Consider the following 20,227-nt stretch of genomic DNA (forward strand, 5'->3'; position numbering starts at 1 on the left):
TATAAACGGTGTTCGCGTGATCGATATCCTATTTCAACGAAGTTCATGCTTCCCTACTTTACTTTTAGATGTTATAAATCATAATTATTTTGATCCTGAAACACTTTAATTAATAAATTTCAATTTGGCTAAATATAGAAAAATTAAGTTTGCTTCGTATCTCGTTTCCTGTATAGATACAGTATAATAGGAGTAGAATAACAACACGTCAGTATCCAATCATTAAGCAGACCTGAATTTTAAATAATAAATTTCATATTTAAAATAGCAGAAGATATTGACAATACCGTAAATGAAAATGATATTAGTCATAATGTGCATGAAATATTTATAACACAAAAGTATCGATTGTTCAGAATTTTAATTAGTCAGATTTAATATTATATTTACATAATGTAGATTTTCTTTAATACATTAGGATAATTGAAGTTTATTTTTCATTTTAAATTTATTTTTCATTATTTACTTTTATTTAAAAAAATCATAATATAATATAATAATATAATAGATGTTTATGAAATTGACTTAATATTAACAATTACATAATAAAGTAATTTTAACATTTAACTACATTAATGAAATTATGTAACTTAACTGTAATTTATTACATCAAGCGGAATTAAAGAATCCATTAAATCCATCAAACGCATCATTACTCGTAATACTCTTAATTTTCATTGAGATGAATGTACTGCGATTAAATTGATGTACACTTAATTAATATGCGCCTTTAGATGCGTTCTATACCGCATGTTCTTCTTCGCGATCACTATTCAAGAACCGTTGTCGATAAACAATTCAGTAACAGTTCTGTGAATAACTTCGACATGCCATCTCGTCGTACGAAAACGTGTTCGAAATAAATAATTTGTCATTTTCTTCATGATTCACGGTATGTATGACACAGTATTACGAATATCCTTTTAAATACATTATATAAATTGTTCACATGAAAAACACTTATATCTATGTTTCTGTTCCAAAAATGGTTTCTTTTCTATAAAGAATAACTATGAGTCATAACACAGCGTGATTGAAATCTTTTGTTAGTGTTTAAACAACCTTAACTTTCATTTACTATGATGACTAATTTTTTCGAATTCAAAAGCGATGACAATTACTTCATTGTTGATTGGTTATAGTCCTAACCTTATAGGATAATAGTGTTTAAACTGACCACATATGATTTGTTTATTATGTCAAGAACAAACATTTTATTGATAATTTATATTATTTTTATGCAAAAAGTAAAATTTTTCATTTAAGTGTATACGTACATATAATGTAATAGTAACGTAGTCATTTCAAAACGATTCTACGGGGGGCGTATATAAATTAACACTGATCTGACGAACGAGATACGTACGTTATCGTTTATATTTCTTTATCGGACATCCTTTTCCTCTACTTGGTAGTCGGAATAAAATAATTAATGCTAAAACGAAATTTCGGAAATAAAAAGTTATATCGCGTATAAAATTATTATTCGAGGAAATGACAGAATAATTAAAAATAGTATTTATTTACTAATTATTATATATAAAATATATTTTATTTAAGTAAAAAATATTTATTGTACATATTTTAATAATAAACTTATTATGGTCCACTTATAAATACCATAAATTATTTCCATGGTGGTTTTACCTTTTGTTGTTCTCCCTTTGTAGATATTTTCTGTGAAATTGGAATAAATTCACTGTTGTCTTGAGTAATCTAGGGATGTAAAATATACTATATATTAGTGAAATTTTACCTAAATTATAATATTTCAAAATAATATGAAGTAGACCTATGTACCTACTTCTGATATAGGTTGCCACGCAATATTATCCTCATCTCTAATACTTGGTTCCTTTTTTAAATAATGTTTCCTTGGTACTTCTCTGCATAGTAAAGGTGAACTTGAAATATCTCCCGTAATTTTTGAAAATTCTTCCTTTGCTTGCTGCATCTCAGCAATCTAGGAAATATCAAATCTTATTTTACAGATATAGATATTAAAATCAACTAGAACTTACCAGCCTCACATATTTTCGGAGATCATCCTTAGATTTTTTCCTACTAGCTACTGGAGTTTCATCCAGTGATGTCATGGTACATTCACTTTGATCACGAAAATTTTGTGCATCAGTTACGTATGACATTAACTTTATTGGTTCCTGGGAAATCTTTGTATAGCAGTTTGGCATTGATTCAGACTTTCTTGGACCTCCTGATTCAAATAATTTTTCAGCATGAATTTTTTGGAGAGGAGTCAAATTTTCCATATTTTCCCCTATAAATCAATATAAATTATATTATGAGTAAACAATAAGTTACAATATAATAATTCTACCTGATATAATTCGTAAAGCTTGTTGCCATTGTTTCTGCATCACTGAATGAAGTTGTTCTGCAAGTTGAGATTTAGTAGCACGTTGAGAATTAAGTTGCGCTTCTAAAAAGGATGATTTCTGTAGAGCTTCTGCTAACTGAAGCTCACATAATCTTTTCTCTTCTTTATGTTTTTCCTCTAGTAAATTTATTTCTAATTTATGCCTGAATAAATTATAAGTAATAATTATATAATTAATGGTTTTCTTCAAGTGACTTGAAATATGCTTAAAAGAAATACATACTTATCTATAATGTCTTTAATTTTTCTAGCTGCACATTCAGCAATAACCTGTTGTCTAGTTTTTAATTCCTCAACAAATTCTGATTCAGCAGCATCAAGTTGAGTTTGAAATTCTTGTAATTTAGCTTTTACTACCTCATCAACTTGTTTCTGGTAAATTTCTTGTAATTCAGATCTAATTTTTTCCTTTTGCTCTACGAGATATCTTGTTTCATCTTTGGCTAATTTCTCGGCTTTTTTGGCATCGTCAAGAGTTGAAATCAGCGAAGTATTTTTTTGTTCTAGAATTAAATTTCTGTTATTTTCTTCTTTTAATTTTAGTTGTAAATTTTCTTTTTCTTGTTTGAGTACAGTCAATTCGGCTTCGCAAGTATCTAGAGCTTTATGAATGACATCCATTTCATTTCTAACTTCTCCACCTTTTAATCGTTCTTTGCCTAACTCTTTTTGAAGAGTCTTTAATGTTTCTTCAGATTGTTGATATTTTTCTACTAATTTATTATATTCTACTTTCAATTTTTCGTACCTATTTTCTGCTTCTTGTACAAACGATTTATAATTTTCCAATTCATCAGCATGATTTTTCAATAACTCTACCTTTTCCTTTGTTGCAATATCATTTTTTTCTTTATATCCAGCTGCAAGGTCTAAAGCTTTCGATAATTCACCTTCATAACGTTTTATCTGTGATTGAAATTCTGAAATCTCTAATTGATGTTTTTCTGTTACATTCTTAAGATTTGTTTGCAAAGCACTGTGTTCAATTTCTAACACATGCACTTGTTGCTTTAATTTGGACCATGCATTATGAAATTGTGTTATCAATTCATTTTTTTCATTATCTACTCTAAGTGCTACTGCTACCTTTTCTTGTTGTTCTAGCAATCGTTTTTGGAGTTCTTGAATTAAGTGTTCACAATGCTGTAAAAAGTTTCCTATTATTCAATAGAATAATTTATTTAAAATATATAAAAATGGACAAAATAAATTTTTATATACCTCTCGTCGGAATTTTTCTTCTTCTAATTTAATTCTGTGTAGTTCTTCTTGTGTTTTAGTACCATTATTTTCCCAGAAATCTGATAATGACAAAAGCCGTTGAGATTTTCTAGAATAAAAGTAAAATTATATTACTCCCGAAACTAAATTTTTTATTAAACACACACACATACAGATATGTAATTTTGTTTATAACAAAAATTACCTTGGAAAATATTCTGTATTTGTTGATGCATGAGAAATATTCTTAATAAGTGGTATATCATGTGTTTGCTTTATATATTGCACATTTCCATTGTGTTCAAAACTTTTGTAAGGTTCTGGCAAATATAATGCATTACATTCTGTACTTTTTGTTGCAGTATTACTTTGTATTAATTCATTATGCAATGAAGTATCTAACTTTTTATGCGTACTATACGTTTGAGTATTATGCATATCAATTATACTATTTACATTGTCTACATTTAAAGGGATTTGTTGAGTAATTGGTTCCCTCTTTTGTGCATCAGCTGTTTTAACAACTGACTTATCAATACTGCTTGAATTCATTGATTTATCTATACTTTCTACCTCTTCAGTCTTTGACACCTGATTTTGCATACTTTGTCCCCATGTTTTAAACTCTGAGATCATTTTATCAGTCTCATTTATGTGAAATGAATCAATATATGGCAAGGATATATCAGCAAAAACATCAGACTTTTTGTTAGATTTCAATAACAAAATATCATGACAGTCACTTGACTCATGTGGCTTAAATTCCAATTTTCGATTAACAGATTGTCTGTCTGCAGTCCTATAGTCTTTACTTCCAAGACTGTTGCTACTCTCATTAGATATTATACCATTTTGTTCCTTAAGATAATTATGCATGGAAACCCTGTTTATCCTTTTTGATAATTCTAATTCAGTAGCTTCCATCTCTTGAAGTAGTTCATCAACATCAGAGATCTCCATTTCTGGTATGTTAGTTTTAGAATGCGACTGCGGTTCTTCTGTTGTGCTAAGTAAAGTTGAGGTAGATGGCATTGAATGCAATTGATTGGAAGGAGATTTAATACATATATTATTTGTACGTTTACAATTTGCTGGATGAGAATGAAATTTCCCTCCTGGAGAATTAAACGTAACATGCGGAAAACCCACATTGCAAGCAGTAGGGGAAACCACCACAGAGGACTGGGACGTTAGAGAGTCATGCTTATTTTCATCGTGTTCATTAGCATTAGTTGCATTAGTACCCATAGACACAGAGAGACGATTCCCCAAGTTTATGTCATTCTGATGAGAATTATAGATATGGTTTGGTAATGAGTGACCATTAGGGGTTGATGGAACAGACAAGGATTGACGAGGTTTTACAGGTGTATTTTGTAAGCTACAGTTTTCACTCACAGAAAATTTAGTTTTGGGTAATGTTTGCCTAAATTTGGCAACTGAATTACTCTGAATTTGTGATTCCAATGAATTATTTAGTAAAATAGCATCTAAGCTAGTATCTTTGGATTCGATAGCACAAACTCTGCTTTCTAGTGATTGCATATGCTCCACAAGTTCGGATATTACTCCAGTTTTTTTATTACTATAACAATCTTTCATTCGATCAGAATTAACATCCGATTCTGAAGATGACGACACAAGGAACAGATCAGGTGGAATTAAGAGCAAAACATCTGTATCATCAGAATCACTCATCATCCATTTAAATTTCCTTTCACCAAAGCAAATTAAATCCAATTATCGTATGTTCCCAAAAAATTCGTATGTACACAGTATTTACACAATATTTTATACATCCCTCCAAAACAGTAAAAAGTGTAAACAAAAGATTGAATTCACTACCTTATTCATTTAATATTAAAAGATGGTTATAAACCTCGACAGTATAGACAATTTGGAAGTGTTCTCAAACGATTGTCACTCATTTTCTATTTTACACCAAAAAATTACATTATGATACACATATTTTAAAAAATCCGTAAACTAACCAAACAAATATTCGAACAGATGCATTCGCATCATGTTTTAACTAAAAATACGTTGATGCCATCGACAGATGGCAGCACAATGCATTTTAAATTCTTTAAATTAATGTTTTTTGTAAAATAATTTATTTTCAATTCTTTTCTTTCATCGTATATATAAAAAAGTAAAAGGTTGTTAAATAATTTACATATCAAATTTATTAAGTTTGTTGTAGAAATCAATATGACATGATTTATAACTGAACTTTCAACTGAATATTTAATCCTTTTATTCATAAAGCTTTATCGTTTTCCGTTCTCCATTTATATTAGATATATATTTTATTTCCACTTTCCACTTTTCACTTTTCATTTTTCATTTTGTCACAAGAATGAAATATAAATTTATGCTACGTTCTATCCTTATGAAATCTATATGATATGTATGTGTAGAAATATACGAACTGGTCGTGAGAACTATTTATTCCCTGAAATTAATATTGTATTAGAAGAAAATGTTATGTTATTACAAGAAAAAAATGTTGGAAGAAATCTAATTATACTTCTTTGTATTCCAATATACCACATATCGAAAATAAAAAAAGAAATAAGAAACTAAAGGAAATAAGGAAATGAGATACTAAATTTTAAAATAATTGTTTGTTTATTTTATTTTACGTGCAGAAGAAATACAACTTGTTTCGGTCGTTACAATTATATTAAAAACGTTGGTCAGACGAAGCTAAACTAAATCATTTTTCTTTCTTTCACTTGAATATAGAAGAACGCAGAAAAAAGAAATAAATGTTCGAAAAATTCTTTTTAAAAACTTTGAATGTTTGATGATAACATAAAATTACTCTATCCAGCACAACGTACATCCGTACGGAGTCATTATGCTGGCTTTGCAGAATATAAAGCCGGAAACAATACGAAGTCCAATCATTCAACAAATTGTTGACGTTATTGTTTGCGATTCAAGAACGATAATCTTCGTGTTCGGTGTACATTTCGCGGCAATATTGTGGGGAACATCAAAGATGATTTCTCTGAAAAAAACGCAGATTACGCGATTCTGAACGTTCAAGAACGAGCTTCGGATCCATTTGGAAGTTCAGTACGTGGTGTAGGATTCCGAGGTTGCGTGGAATATTACTTTACGATTAGGTATCGAGTTCGGTAGCACGATTCGATTCCGGGGTTGAACGCGGTTTGCTGAAGCTGTAACAGCCATTAACCTCATTTACTAACGAACTATAGCGATAATAAAGTGCTAATCCTTTCTTTCCATTCCTGTTCTCTAAACGAACGAGAATAAGGGACAGGGTGAAAGCATAAACGACGTTCTTATGATATAACTATATAGCTTGGCAACGATATACCTACATAGCCTGGCAACGATCAATTTACACGAATACAGCTAACGAGATTCGTATCAAATTCACTCGTAATTAACTTGAGTTAGTTACTAAAAAGTTATATCATATTTCGATCATTTCATTTTAGAAACTTACGTACCTGCGTAACGACGGGTTCTTTTAATTCTTCGTTTGCTTTTCATGATTCTGTCTACTACAACTCTTGTAAATGCTAATAAAATTTGATACTTTTTACACGGTATTAATAATCTCTCTTTTGTGTGTTTAATATATGGTAAACGTATTTCGCGTAGCTATATCTATACAGTGCAAACAATCCCACGTCCTCTTCCATATCCCTGATATCGTTCTTAGTCGTTTAGTTTCCCCCACGATGCGAAGAACGGTATGCGGGTCAATCGACCCGATCAACTGCTTCAACTTTTGTTATACGTTAATGTTTCTTCAAGTTTCTGAAGTTGTCATTCGTCGTATCTCTTGAATTATTGATTCTACGACTAAAAGATGGAGGCTAGAAACGGAGACAATTTTACTCGATCAACTGTTTCGCGATCTCTGCTTAATAAAATACTAAAGAGTATTTTTCGATTGGCAACTTCTTAAAATGGTATCGAAGTTCTCAGTTCAAGAAATAGATTATCTATTGAACAATTGCGTGGCAAGAACTTTTTTAAGACCCCTAAATTATTTATGCATATGTATATCTTGGGAGGGACCAAGTAGCTATGCGATACATTACAATTGAATACTCTAAACTTACAAATTCTTATTTTTTTGAACAGAAATTAATTTCGACGAGCACTGTTTTCACTGTTAATCACAACAGACTATCTAGTACCATCGGTCGATTGGTCTACAACTATTGGTCTCCAATGTGTATTTATATGTTCTATACATTGATAGTCAGAATTATAGCGACGACGTAGGCAATGACAAAAATATAAATTTAATTCTAGCACAAATCAAAAATACAATTTTGATAATCTTCATTTATCTTTGACTATCTTTTAATTTTAACTATCCTTTTATCTAAAGGCCACAGGAGTATCCTATTATAGAACATTTAGATACCTACTTTTCTATTATCTAGATTTCGGAGTCCACTTAGTATAAATTATCGATAGAAACGTAATTCTCTCCGTTTATCGAACCGTAAACAGCTAATGCCTCGATTAATGGACGCTTCCTCCATTGAGCTGTAACACGCCATCTTGTTTCCACAATCTTAGCCCTAGATCTCTTTATAGCTTATTTTAAGAACAAATTGCGTCAGTTATCCAAATTAGATACAAGAGAATAATCTCTTATGTTTCGCGTGAAAGGAGCGCAGTTGAACTCGAGGCACAGTCGTCCGTGCTCCCGTTGACCAAGATTCGGTGGATCAACATTTCGCTGTGTTTACTAAAGCGGAAGATGAAGCATTTCAGAGGCATTCGAGTACGATTGGTTTACACTTAACCTGACAATTTCGCGAACTGGAGTTGTTTCGTTGGTCGACCGTTTCCTATCACGATCGTTGCTATGAATTTCCAATGCACGTCGACGAATTTACACTTTTACGCTTTCGATGCGCATCGCAGGTGATTCATCCACGGTGAACGTGAAATGTGAAAACTGAATTATTTGTTACAGTATACTGATCCGATAATCGAATTTCGCTAATTCTCAAAATATCAACGACTGAAATAATGAATGTCGCCCTGAAATATCGAAAGAGCGAAGGAAACCTGCTACGAACGAATCATTCAGTTCGTCAAAAAACAGAGATTGGCTTTATTTTGTTCACTGGTCGCTTTGGATAAAATGCAGATGAAAACTATCTTTACATCTTTCGTTATAGATGAAGATGACAGTTATACGATATTTTCACGTGGAACGACTGGTGAAGCAAACAGATACCGAACAGGACAAGTAGTGGAAACAAGGATTCCGTGGAATCGGGCAGACGCGACGAAATTTGACGAGGATCACTAGGCTTGAAGTATGTTTGATCCGCGGCAGTGTGCAATAGTCAGCAGACACCACCGTACAGAGAGGGAGAACGAGTTCGAAAGTACAATCAATAAGTTCGTTGGCTGATCTTCTTTCCGGGGATAACTACCACTCCGTTTCCTGCTGGACGAGCAGTCTACTAGAAGTGACCCCGGTGCCAGGAATCTTCCGAACGGTCGATCAATAACCTGGACCAAGGAGAGGAGAACATTGACAACGCCGTGGGAATCGGCTGATAACTAATAACTCGGGCCTAACGATCCCTGTGGACCTGTGGCTGGAGAAGGAGTTGCATGTTCGAAGAAAAGCAAATTTAACCCTTTATACTCTGCCGATCGTCCAGTCGAATGGTACATCTACTCACGGTCACTGGAACTGAATGCGTGCTTTGCCCGTTCCCATTGTCTGCGTCTGTGACTGGCTACAAAGAACATATCGCTGTTTCCTTGTTTTCCTTTTAAATTCTGCATACACACGTTGCACACGATGCAATGTTTATTCAAGTCGGCTATCGGAGCGTGTCTGTCGAAAAATGTTTCTTTGCTCGTGCTCGGCTAAATATTGTATTTCGCGTATGGCTCTCGCTCTATAACGATAGATCTTCCCGGTGGAAATGGAGCATGTTAACTTTTTGTATGCGAGAATTAATTATATTTCTTTTGCTCCGTGGAGGATAAAATAGGAGAATTAGGACAATTGGTAGAGATAGATCATTGAGAGAGATGGATCAGGTATTTCTCGAATTATCTGTTAAATATGTTACACCATTTTTACTTCCATCGTAATTGGACATATGTTTATGAAGTTTATATTACATTCCTGTAAAATTTCGAAAAAAATCAATATTTTAATTGGTGATAAGAATAATACTCTTTTTTAATCAAAAGGATCACATCCTTCGTGGTTAGAACGTGACGTTTCGTCATAAAAACTGGTTATAAAACTTGGTCATAAAAACGATGATTTTGAAACCAATGCAATGAAGCAATTTAATAAACGAAAGCATAACTTCTCTTAAATTGGCTTAAGCAATATGGGAAAAAGTTTACAGTAAAATAATCTCACAAATCTTACTCAGTCGAAACATTTGTTGCTTATTTTACAGTGTAATCGGTCTGAGAGTTTAAACGAAATAATAAAAGAGAAGGACATGCATCTCTTTTGCTGCATATATCATTTCCAATTGGACATTGAGATATATTCAAAAGGGTAGTTTTCTGCATAAGCAACATCAACGTTTTAATATACAATAAATTAATATTGTAGAAAGAGAGAGAGAGAGAGAGATTCCAATTTATTATGTTTGATATAATAAACGTTAAACGTTATAGGAATTTTATTGTAGGAGGACTATTATAAACGTTTAACAACGAAATCTACCAACTTATAACTTTGTTTAAATACATCGTAATATATTTCTTATTTAAATATATTTTTACATGTTAAACCTTCATTTTCTTACGTTCTATTGTTTTAAGTGCTTAGCTTTTTTCTTCCAAGAAATTTTAGATACGAAAGTAACAATTCTCTTTGTCGCTGAAGTGATGCTGTGCCTTAGAACGTGACACCAAGAGGTAAACAGGGTATGTAAAGGTGCTGGTCTAAAATTTGCCTACACGTGAATGCAGAAGAACGAAGGAACTTCAAAGTAGTACGCTTCAAGGAATATGCATAAAGTACTTTGAAAATTGTATTATACTCGGAATAATGATAATTCTTCTTGTCGACGTAAAATAATAATTTCTTCTTGTGTAAAACTTTATCTTCCGACGTTTCATATTATTCGAAAAAGAAAATATTATCGTAGACAAAGAAAAGTTTTAAAGATTACTTGACGTATAAGTGTTCTAACCATTTGTAAATAGTAATACATATATTTTTTAGTTTAATAACAATGGAAATAATGGAATTTTAGATAATTTGACATTTTTATATTTTTAATCGTTTTATCTGCTTAATAATTAATTCTATATTTATATATTTAGAAATGGAGGAATTGTTTGTTTTCAAGTTCTCGTTTTTCCACTTTTTGTATAATTGTTATTAATATTATTCAAAGTATCTCTTTATTATCAAACGCAATATTTCACAATCTATAGGAATATTTCGTGCAAAAAGGATAATTGATAAGGTAATACAATAGCTGTTGAATACGAAATTTAACCGAAAAAGTGCAGAATATTAAATTATTCGATAAAATGACAAATTAAATGTTCCGTAATATGTTTTATACAACTTGATACTCGCATCAAAAATTATTTCACGTATTCTCTTCTGATGTTATATTGTTTTATGTATTTATTTTACATGATGTACTACTGGGAATTTTAAATGAATATTATCTGTATTTTATTAAAATGTATTTGACAACTTTAGAATTCTTAAAATGATTCATTCCAGAGATTAATAGTATATTTACACTATTGACTGACGCACTAGAGGAATATTCCATTTTTATTTTACTTTTCGATATCTGAAATATGACTGCTACAATATAAAGATAACGTTTCGTTTGCTAAAAGAAAAGTAATTATTTTTTAGCTGTGCAGAAATGGGAGCTGTCTTCGTATATAAGAAATACAAATCAATAAATAACCACAACTAAAATTAAATCAGGCCTGTCTCCAATATTATATATTTCTACCTATTTTCTAGAAATTGATATTGTAATTAATTATTCCTAATCAAATTTCAAAATTCTGAGCCCTACTGGAAAAAAAAATAACTCGAGGAATGCTGTAGAGTTGAAAACAAACATATCCATAGACGAAATTAATTGCTTTCAACAATAAAGCAGTCAGCTTTTTATACACGAATATTCTCCTTCTCCTTGTTGAATGGCGGACAGGTTCGAAAACGTGGTCGCACGCGAACATTATGCAGGATACAAAATAGGTTTTTGGTGGCATGATAGATTGTCGTGTAACTACGCGAAAAGGGCGTTATCGAAAGCTGCGTTGGGCAAGGCTCTTGACACCACTGAAAGATAACCAGCAGCCGAATAGCCTCGAGTCTGACGGCCCGCCAACCGGATGAAACTTAGATCACTTCCCTGCCGTTCCTGAAGATAAACTCTCGGAGATAAACTCGAGGATCTTGGAAAACCGCGGCAAGACCGATGGCTATGCTGTCTCTGCAGTGCATCGGGACCCGATTCTCCCTTTCGTTCTCTTCCAATTCCCTCGCCGCTGGCTTCTGGCTTCTGCACCCTCGTGTCTTCTGTTCTCTTCTCGAGACGGCATCCGTATCTCTTCACATGTATCCATCCGGAGCATTCACGGTATATCGTTCTGCTCTGCGTCAGCCTTACCCAGCCGTGAAAACTACCTCAACTCCTCTCTTCGATTATTTTATTATATTTATCGCTATGACCGAGCTTACTTCTGCGATAGAGCTACGAGCAATGGAAAAGTCAACAGATATATATTCAACAAAATTATACTACGATGTATACTATTTTCAAGGATATTGATTTTTAAATATAATACCAAAACTTGATAAATATATTTCTGTTATCATTTATAATTATTATATTATGACTATATTGTTATTATTTTATAACTATCATCTTCCTTTTCAGATGATCGAAAAATACGAAAGCTTAAAATATCTACGATTTCAAGAGGAATCTATCAGGAGCGTCATATTTTGGAGAAAAGTTAAAATGAAAAATTGCTTTGGTGTAAGTACGTTAGAAATTTCTATCAATCTAAATATAAGAAACATTTATAAGAACCAGTCTGAAATACTCGTACGTTCTAGAAATTTAAAAACTTAGCTATCTTACCGGTTATTTATTATAATCTTTTTACTGTTTATTTTTTGTTACTCTTTGCCACATGATTTTTTTCTTTCATTTTATAACATCCTATTGAATATTAATGTGTATTATACATCATTTATATACATACACTATTTCATGTAGTATCCTGTAGTGAATTTATCATATTGAAAGTAATGCTTCATGATTTATAACGAAGTATTTACGTGTCATTTTCATATAACTAGAAAGCACGATCGTACTGGAACCAATTTTGATCTCGAACAAAACTGAATGATGTTCGATGATTCATTCTCGAGGTCATTTCACTTGTACGGTAAAGATCGAATAAATTTTGTCTTTGTAATATCGCAGATAGAATCGGAGTCAATCGTTTTGGACGCTCAGTCGGCAGTAAACTCGAAATGGTTCTCGTCGCAAAGTACGCTATAAGCTCGATCGATCCTTGCATTTACCGCGACGTTTTACCTCGTTCTTCAGAATTATTTATTCCTTCTGAAGACGTTCGGACGAACGTCGATCCCGCGAAGTAGCCAGCCGCGCGTAAACCTACGTATTTTAGAAAGATAAAGAAACGAATATACGATCCATTGAACAGGGCATACGAATTGTTATAATATGAAAAAGAATAATAAAAATGTTACCGGAGAATTCTCTACTTTGGGAATCTAATAAAGAAAAACGTAGTCACACAGTCTGCTGAGCTTGAATGTCTTGTTCCATGATAGAACTGTTCTAACTTCATTAGCCGATAGAAGGATTTTCTTTTCCAATTTTATCAATTAGAAATTGAATACATACATATATGTTTTTATATTTATTTTTATTTTATAGTTTTATTTTATCCTCTACAATAATTATACTTACGCATATAACATGTTAATACTACACCATTGACGAATATTATAGAAATTCAAATTCTGGATCTTCTTTTGTTTTATCACGACCAGCAATATATTTCATATTATGAAGAGAATGGAAACATTCAGGTTCGACTCCTAAAATCAAACAAAAATACAATTTTCGTAACACGAGATTAATTGACAGTGAATTTTATTGCGACTGCCCTATAAAAAAAATCGAAATTGCGACTTATCGAGTTCTCCTGTAAGTCTTCATATTTTATATATTTTTGAATATTGTCTGGATTCTATGAATTATGCACCTACGAATTCTCCATAAATGCAGTGTACTAATAACTACACTTATTTATGATACAGTAAACCGTTTCCTCGGTCCTCGTCATGGTGACCACTAACTCTTAACGATATCCGTGATTTTGTTTGTGGATGTTAGAAGTCGAATACCGAGTTTGGCAGCGGCAGTAAACGTTAAACATCGATTAAGGTAATTGGCGGGTCGCGTTCGTTGCGGCTATTATACGAACGGCAACCGCAGCCGCATAAGCGAGCAAATTCATGGCTGTATATACGTTAAATAATCCGTTTAACGATCGACGCGGTTCAGCGAAGGCTTACCATCGATATAAAACGATCCTGGTTTTATTAAGCCACGTGACGCCAATTCATCCAGTATTTCTCTTCTAAGCTTTTTATCGCAACACATATCCAGTTGTTATTAATTATTCGACTTGCAATAAAAATAGCTACGTCACGTCGTTGCCGTTCGAGTGATCCGATATGTTTCCGGTTCGGTTTCCACGCAGTATTAATCGAAGTGTTGCAAAGAGAAAGGAAAAAAAAGAACAATTCTTGTGGAAGGAAATAATAGAGCGATCAAAATTGGTGACAAATGTACACGTATTGATAGCAGTTAAAAATGGCGAAACGATTATTAGCGAAAAATTTTTTATTTGTTTTGGTCGATTGGGCATTTGCAATTGGGTTGAAAGTAGAAAAAGAGGCGGAAATTGGAAAATTCGAACGAAATAGACTGGTAAAATATATGCATCTTCACGAAAATATTGGAACACTTGTGGGAACTCATTTGGAATATACTGTGTTATACAGAACATTTTGTATAAGTACAATTAACATGATTACATTGGTAAAGTTTAAAACAAATCAGACAATAATACATATATTGACGTTATAAGATACTTATTACATTTGAGAAAAGTCAACTTTTTAGTAACTTTTTTACAAAATTATTGAGACACATTTATTGAATAATTGAAGTCAATTACCCATTATATCAATAAGCCTTATGTGCTACTGAAATGTCAAATGTTTTTTATATAACGTACAGAATATGTTCATAAAAATGTCCTATGTCAAGTGTTTGAATACTTTTGTGAGTCATGGTGTATGTATAGCTAATGTATACGATCATATTAGGTGAGGCCATTTATTTCGATTTTATGCTAAAGTTTCTCTTAAAACATTATAAGACTTTTTATTTTCGACACGGGAGCGAGATTGAGATATAAAATTCGAGGATCTGCTACAGTATTAAAATTCTCCCTTTGTAGTATTCCGCAGCTGGATTTTATATGTTTAATCTCTCATCACAAGTACAAAAATATGATCTCTTTCTGAGAAATAATTTTTAACATAATTTTACAAATATTAATGTGCTAAAATAATAAAGTTTCATTCCGGTACATTTTTTTGAGATTTAGTAATTTCTTAAGAGATTAACAGCGAGGAAATGAATTAATTTCTTTCGGAAAATCGTGTCTTTCTATTTAAACGGAGAATATAATGTAGAAAGAGAAGAAAATGGAAAAAGAAAGAAGTCAGCGATGATTAAAATTCTTCATGTCGCTCCGAGATTACGAAATAACTTTTAAATGACTTTATAGGTGCCAAGCATTCTTCGAGCACCCGATTAATGTTAAGAAATCAAAACGTTGGTATTTGAAATATTTTTAAACATTTCGATATGTTATTAAATAGTAACATTCCACGTGTTTAATGGCAATTGCAATTTCCAAGACTGCACATATATGTACATATATCGACCAGACATTTCACATATGGCGTTATCTGATAATAATAGCTTAGCTTTAAAGCGCTGGATAATGATAGAACTGATATCATGATAATACAAGCGGGAATTTGGCTTTAACTGCTGAATACTTTTCATCGGTATTGTTCCTTCCTCATTTCGAGTGGGTAGAGTTCTACGAAATATCGAAGTACTTGAAGAGATAATTTAACGTTAATTAGTGAATTATTATCGTGAAAAATATGCAAAGCAAGCAAGTAGCTGTTTGTTGCTGGTAGATATTCACTCGAATATGCACAAAGGATAGATAGAGAAACTGTATTCCGTTGTTATTGATTCAATGATATTCAAAGGTAGTTCAAAAATAGTTTGAAGGAAGAGAATCAGGATTTGTATTGAAACGAATAAGATCTAGCCATTTTTAGACATCTTTCATACACATTAACAAGACAGAACATTAACAAGTATGTTTGAAACGTTAAAATGCTACAATTAAATACATATAAGAAGTGATAAAAAGAAGAAAAGTTTCAAGAGAAAATTGATTGATGTTTACAAAACAGTTGTTTCAGTAAAAGTGTTGTATTATTTTTATGAAACGATGCAACGTTAAAATAAAGAATTGTATTATTATATCGTCTCTCGAGGTAAATTGATTCGAACTGATCAGATTTTTATACTTTTTTTACGAAATTTGGGTAATTTTATTTACAATAGGTAATTTAAAACTAGAAAATAAAAAATTTGGAATTAAATTAAGAATCTTTGATAGAATATAAAATCTCGTTCTTTTAATCTAATTAATTTAATAATTTAAGCTAATTAAGCTAAACAATTTAAGCTAATTAATTGACTGACGCATATTGATTAAATTTCTTACTGCTAGATTATCAAATAACACTCTTTCTAAACAATGCTTTCGCGATATTCTGTTGTTTTGTAAGCGAAATAACAATGGAACTGGATTATAAACAGTAAAATGAAATTTCATGACATTTTTAAATTGCCTGCCTGTCTACACCTTTCGCTCATTTATAATACTTCGTGAAAAGGCGAAAGAAAATACTAAACAAGTAATTTAAGTAGCGAGCAAATTAAATTAACAATTAGCATATGACATAATTTCACTTCTGTGAATCGAGTTTCCAAGAAGCTAAATTAATTTCCGTCTTCTCACATACTTTATTTTAGAAATGTTTGTAACGATTTGTCGACAAACGACGCAAGCAAAGCGACGACATAAACTTACTATTCTAAAAGTGGAAACTAGACGTTACAAAACGGAGGTTTTTTTTAAATGGAATTATACATTCTTTTAATTATAATTTGTTAATTAAACATAAATCGATGTCATATGCAAGAAATCATCAGTTTTGAAAATATTTTAATTTCAACATATCAAGTATTCTAAATATAGTTAAAAACTTTCCATTAAAACTAGATTTACTACAACGATGTCAGAATGATCAATTCTTAATTTTTAGTATCAACATTGTCGACACATTAATACGGTCGCAAATGTTCTGGAAAATATCTATTACACGAAGTTCCTTAAACGGAACAATCTACCATGTGCAATAAGACAAAGCATCTTACAAGTGAATGCTCATACAGCGCTATAGTTTATTTGATGAATCCTTAGTCGAGATTTAGGAATATATAATACGAAATTCGATCGCTTCGAAGGCGTTATACGATCCGAAGATTTAATTTATACGACGGAGAAGCATGCGAAGCTTCGTGGACGAGTGCGCCACGAAACAAATTACGCGCGGCGAGTATATAACACCAGCAAACAGAACTGAATTTCAATATTGTGTCGTGAAACGGACCAGTAAGAGAAAATCACGCGAGATTCTCGGAAACTGAACATACCCGTTTTATCGTTCTTCGTCGCTGATCCTGGAGTATACAGGGATGCGTCGTAGGAATTTCTCCAACGCGACAAGCGTGCCTTTGTTCCAGAAATTTTTTTCACGAATATATTCACCTCGGCTTCCTGAAGTTTAGACATGCATTCGATTTCAGCTACCGATAAACTCATGCAATCGAACATAATCCGCGTACTCTGATGTGATTGATTGAGCGTTATTTATTGATTTTGTGTGCGCTTTTGTATTAATTCTCAATGTCTATTTTAATCCAGGAAGTAGATTAGATTTTCATGTCCAGAATATTAAAGGATATATAAGCTTCTCAATTTTGTTATCCAGGTGCAAAATCGATTTTCAATTCTTAAAAAACGAATGATTTATTTTAATATACTTCGTTTAACACTAGGAGGTTAAATAACATTTAAAAACATGTTTGTAATATATACATTATCCCTGTTCTTTACCTTTCAATTTATGAAGTTGATTAATATGGCTTCTGAACGATTCATATAACGGTAATCAGACGTAAATATAATAAGTACCTATTTAATTTTTATTAGCTTGTATAGAACTTCTTGAGAGATTTAAAAATTTAATAAAATAAAATGAAAAATAAATTAAATGGTATTGGATTGCATTTTTATTAATTCTAAGAAATCATTTCTAGAAGCAAGAATCTTGTAGTATACCAAAGTGTAGTATACCAAATTTTGAATATTTTCGAATATTTAATTATATTCATTAATTGAAAAATATGAATAACTCCTATTAATAAAATTAATAATTCTTTCTGTCAAACATCGTTAAAAAATAATGAATACATTTTTAATAAAAAATTCATATTAATACATGATATATGCGCATCAGAGTTTTTCATATTAATACAAGAGTAACTTCACCGTGAAAGTATTAAAAATCATTTTCATTCAAATTTATCGTATTCCCTTGAAAACTAGCATTAACTGTAAGTTTGTTCGTTCTTTTTCACGAACCGAAGTGGAACAAACAGAATTTCATTTTGAAGCGTTTCATCACAAACTTCGTTTTCTACCGTTAACGAGATAAAACGTTCGAGGGCCGGCAACCAACTGCATTCTTCATTTTCAAGGACATTAATCATTTTAAAGCGTTTTCGCTGGAACCGATTTTCAGATCGTCTCGAATATCAGAGACATAAAACCGGTACTTTTACGTGGACAACAGGTCTTGTAAACAGCATTGCCCTGTTATTCGTCTATTTTATCTTTCTTAAAAGCTTCTCGTACAATATCAAGAGCGGAAGAGAGAGAGAGAGAGAGAGAGAGAGAAAATTCCGTATGAATCGTTTGGTGGATTACGTTCATTTCAAACGGAACAATAATATCGTTGAGCAATGTCAATTTATAAAGAAACAATATTCCTTCAAAGCAATTATAACGAAGCAATATGTTAGTAAAATAAAGGAGAAAAACTGAATATTCGTTATCGAGATACGATTTTAATTTGTCAAATTAATCGAAGATTGCACATTAAGTACATATTTAAGTACTAGATTCAATAGTTCAAATTATTATTGTGACAATTTGTTATAAGGAGATAAATACCAGATATTAAGAGATGTACGTAAATACACGATGGATTTATAGAAGGTCAACGATATATATATAGTATAACACGTGATATGTATGTATGTCACATTTTTCAATATTATCACCGGCGGTGGTCAACTTGAGGCTCTACTGAATCTGAATTCCCTGAAAAATACAATATTCCGAATGTAACGACACGATAGAATGGATGGATGCTCATATCGTTTGAACCTTTGACCCGATGAAGTTAGCTTTTCAATCGCGCATGTAACAGAATGCCCCGCCTATTTCCATACATACATACGTTACGTACGGATTTTTTTTATCAACGCAAACTGTTCGAAAACTAAGGCTGGGTCAGTTATTCAGCGTACCTGTTGCCTGCAGCAATCCACTTTCACAATTCTCTGATCACTGAAAGGTATAAAATCAAACTATCGTTCCGGCTTTTGGGTCGTTAGAAACAGATCTATACTTTTTTGTGAACGCACTCTTGTTTCCACGCAGAGAATTCTTGAAACAATCCTGGTTTTCGTTCTATGAATTCAATTCATTCATCTCCTCGAAAAAACTTCTACGAATTGCTACCTCAGAGAGTTGAAAGCTTCGATTTTCTTTGTATCGAAATTTGGAAAAGAACTGTTTCAGAACGATGTTTTTATTTGGATGATTTGAAGGGTACTAAAAATTAAAGTTTCAAAATGCCGACTCAGACGGTTGAGAAATACGTTTTAGTTATAATATATTACCTACGTAAAGATAATAAGATTTCAAAGCTTCGTAAAGATATTACTATTCGTAGAAAAAATAGATGATCCATTATATTAGCAGCCAACGTTTGTTAGTTATTATTTAAAAATCGAATCAATCATTTCGTCGCCTCATGTATGTTGCTTTAAAAGTATTATTTTTGTTATAATGCACCAACTTATCCACGATGTCTACATTACATACGATTTCCTCCCCCTCTACTAAAATAATTTCAGGAAAGAAGAGTAAGAGATTCAAAAAATAAAATAATACAACATTACGTTTTGAATGACATATAAATTAACACTATAAATGAATAAAAGTATGATCGAAAGTACCGCTATCGTCGTAAGGGGTTGCGACGATAAATATACTTCTCTAACTGTG

At 31.9% G+C, this 20,227-nt stretch overlaps 1 protein-coding gene and 1 long non-coding RNA gene across 3 annotated transcripts in view; one reads left to right on the forward strand and one right to left on the reverse strand.

Moving 5' to 3' along the window:
- The window catches only part of LOC143303194 (uncharacterized), a 65,062-nt gene that overhangs the window by 4,608 nt on the left and 40,227 nt on the right, over positions 1-20,227 (forward strand). The window contains exon 2 of the long non-coding RNA XR_013059278.1: positions 12,538-12,639. This is a non-coding gene — a long non-coding RNA (uncharacterized LOC143303194). The remainder of the gene's footprint in view (positions 1-12,537; positions 12,640-20,227) is intronic.
- Cnb (centriole duplication and spindle assembly protein centrobin) lies at positions 574-5,456 on the reverse strand. 2 transcript variants are annotated; one of them, XM_033346208.2, is made up of 7 exons: positions 3,825-5,456; positions 3,620-3,728; positions 2,622-3,541; positions 2,339-2,541; positions 2,022-2,278; positions 1,801-1,963; positions 574-1,716 (listed from the first exon to the last, which is right to left on the reverse strand). In XM_033346208.2, exons 1-7 carry the CDS (start codon positions 5,318-5,320, stop codon positions 1,697-1,699), a joined length of 3,168 nt encoding a protein of 1,055 aa, XP_033202099.2. In that variant the 5' UTR covers positions 5,321-5,456; the 3' UTR covers positions 574-1,696. The 2 variants fall into 2 exon arrangements, with proteins under 2 accessions (XP_033202099.2, XP_033202098.2); XM_033346207.2 differs by having other exon boundaries at positions 577-1,716; positions 1,805-1,963.

This window comes from Bombus vancouverensis, chromosome 9, assembly GCF_051014615.1.
Source record: "Bombus vancouverensis nearcticus chromosome 9, iyBomVanc1_principal, whole genome shotgun sequence".
Taxonomy (NCBI): Eukaryota; Metazoa; Arthropoda; class Insecta; order Hymenoptera; family Apidae; genus Bombus; species Bombus vancouverensis.

Coding starts and splice junctions, on each gene's coding strand:
- Cnb (XM_033346207.2), bottom strand. CDS start 5,320: ATGATGAGTGATTCTGATGATACAGATGTTTTGCTCTTAATTCCACCT. Junction 3,729..3,824: donor AATACAGAATATTTTCCAAG/GTAATTTTTGTT, acceptor CTTTTATTCTAG/AAAATCTCAACGGCTTTTGT. Junction 2,542..2,621: donor ATTAAAGACATTATAGATAA/GTATGTATTTCT, acceptor TAATTTATTCAG/GCATAAATTAGAAATAAATT.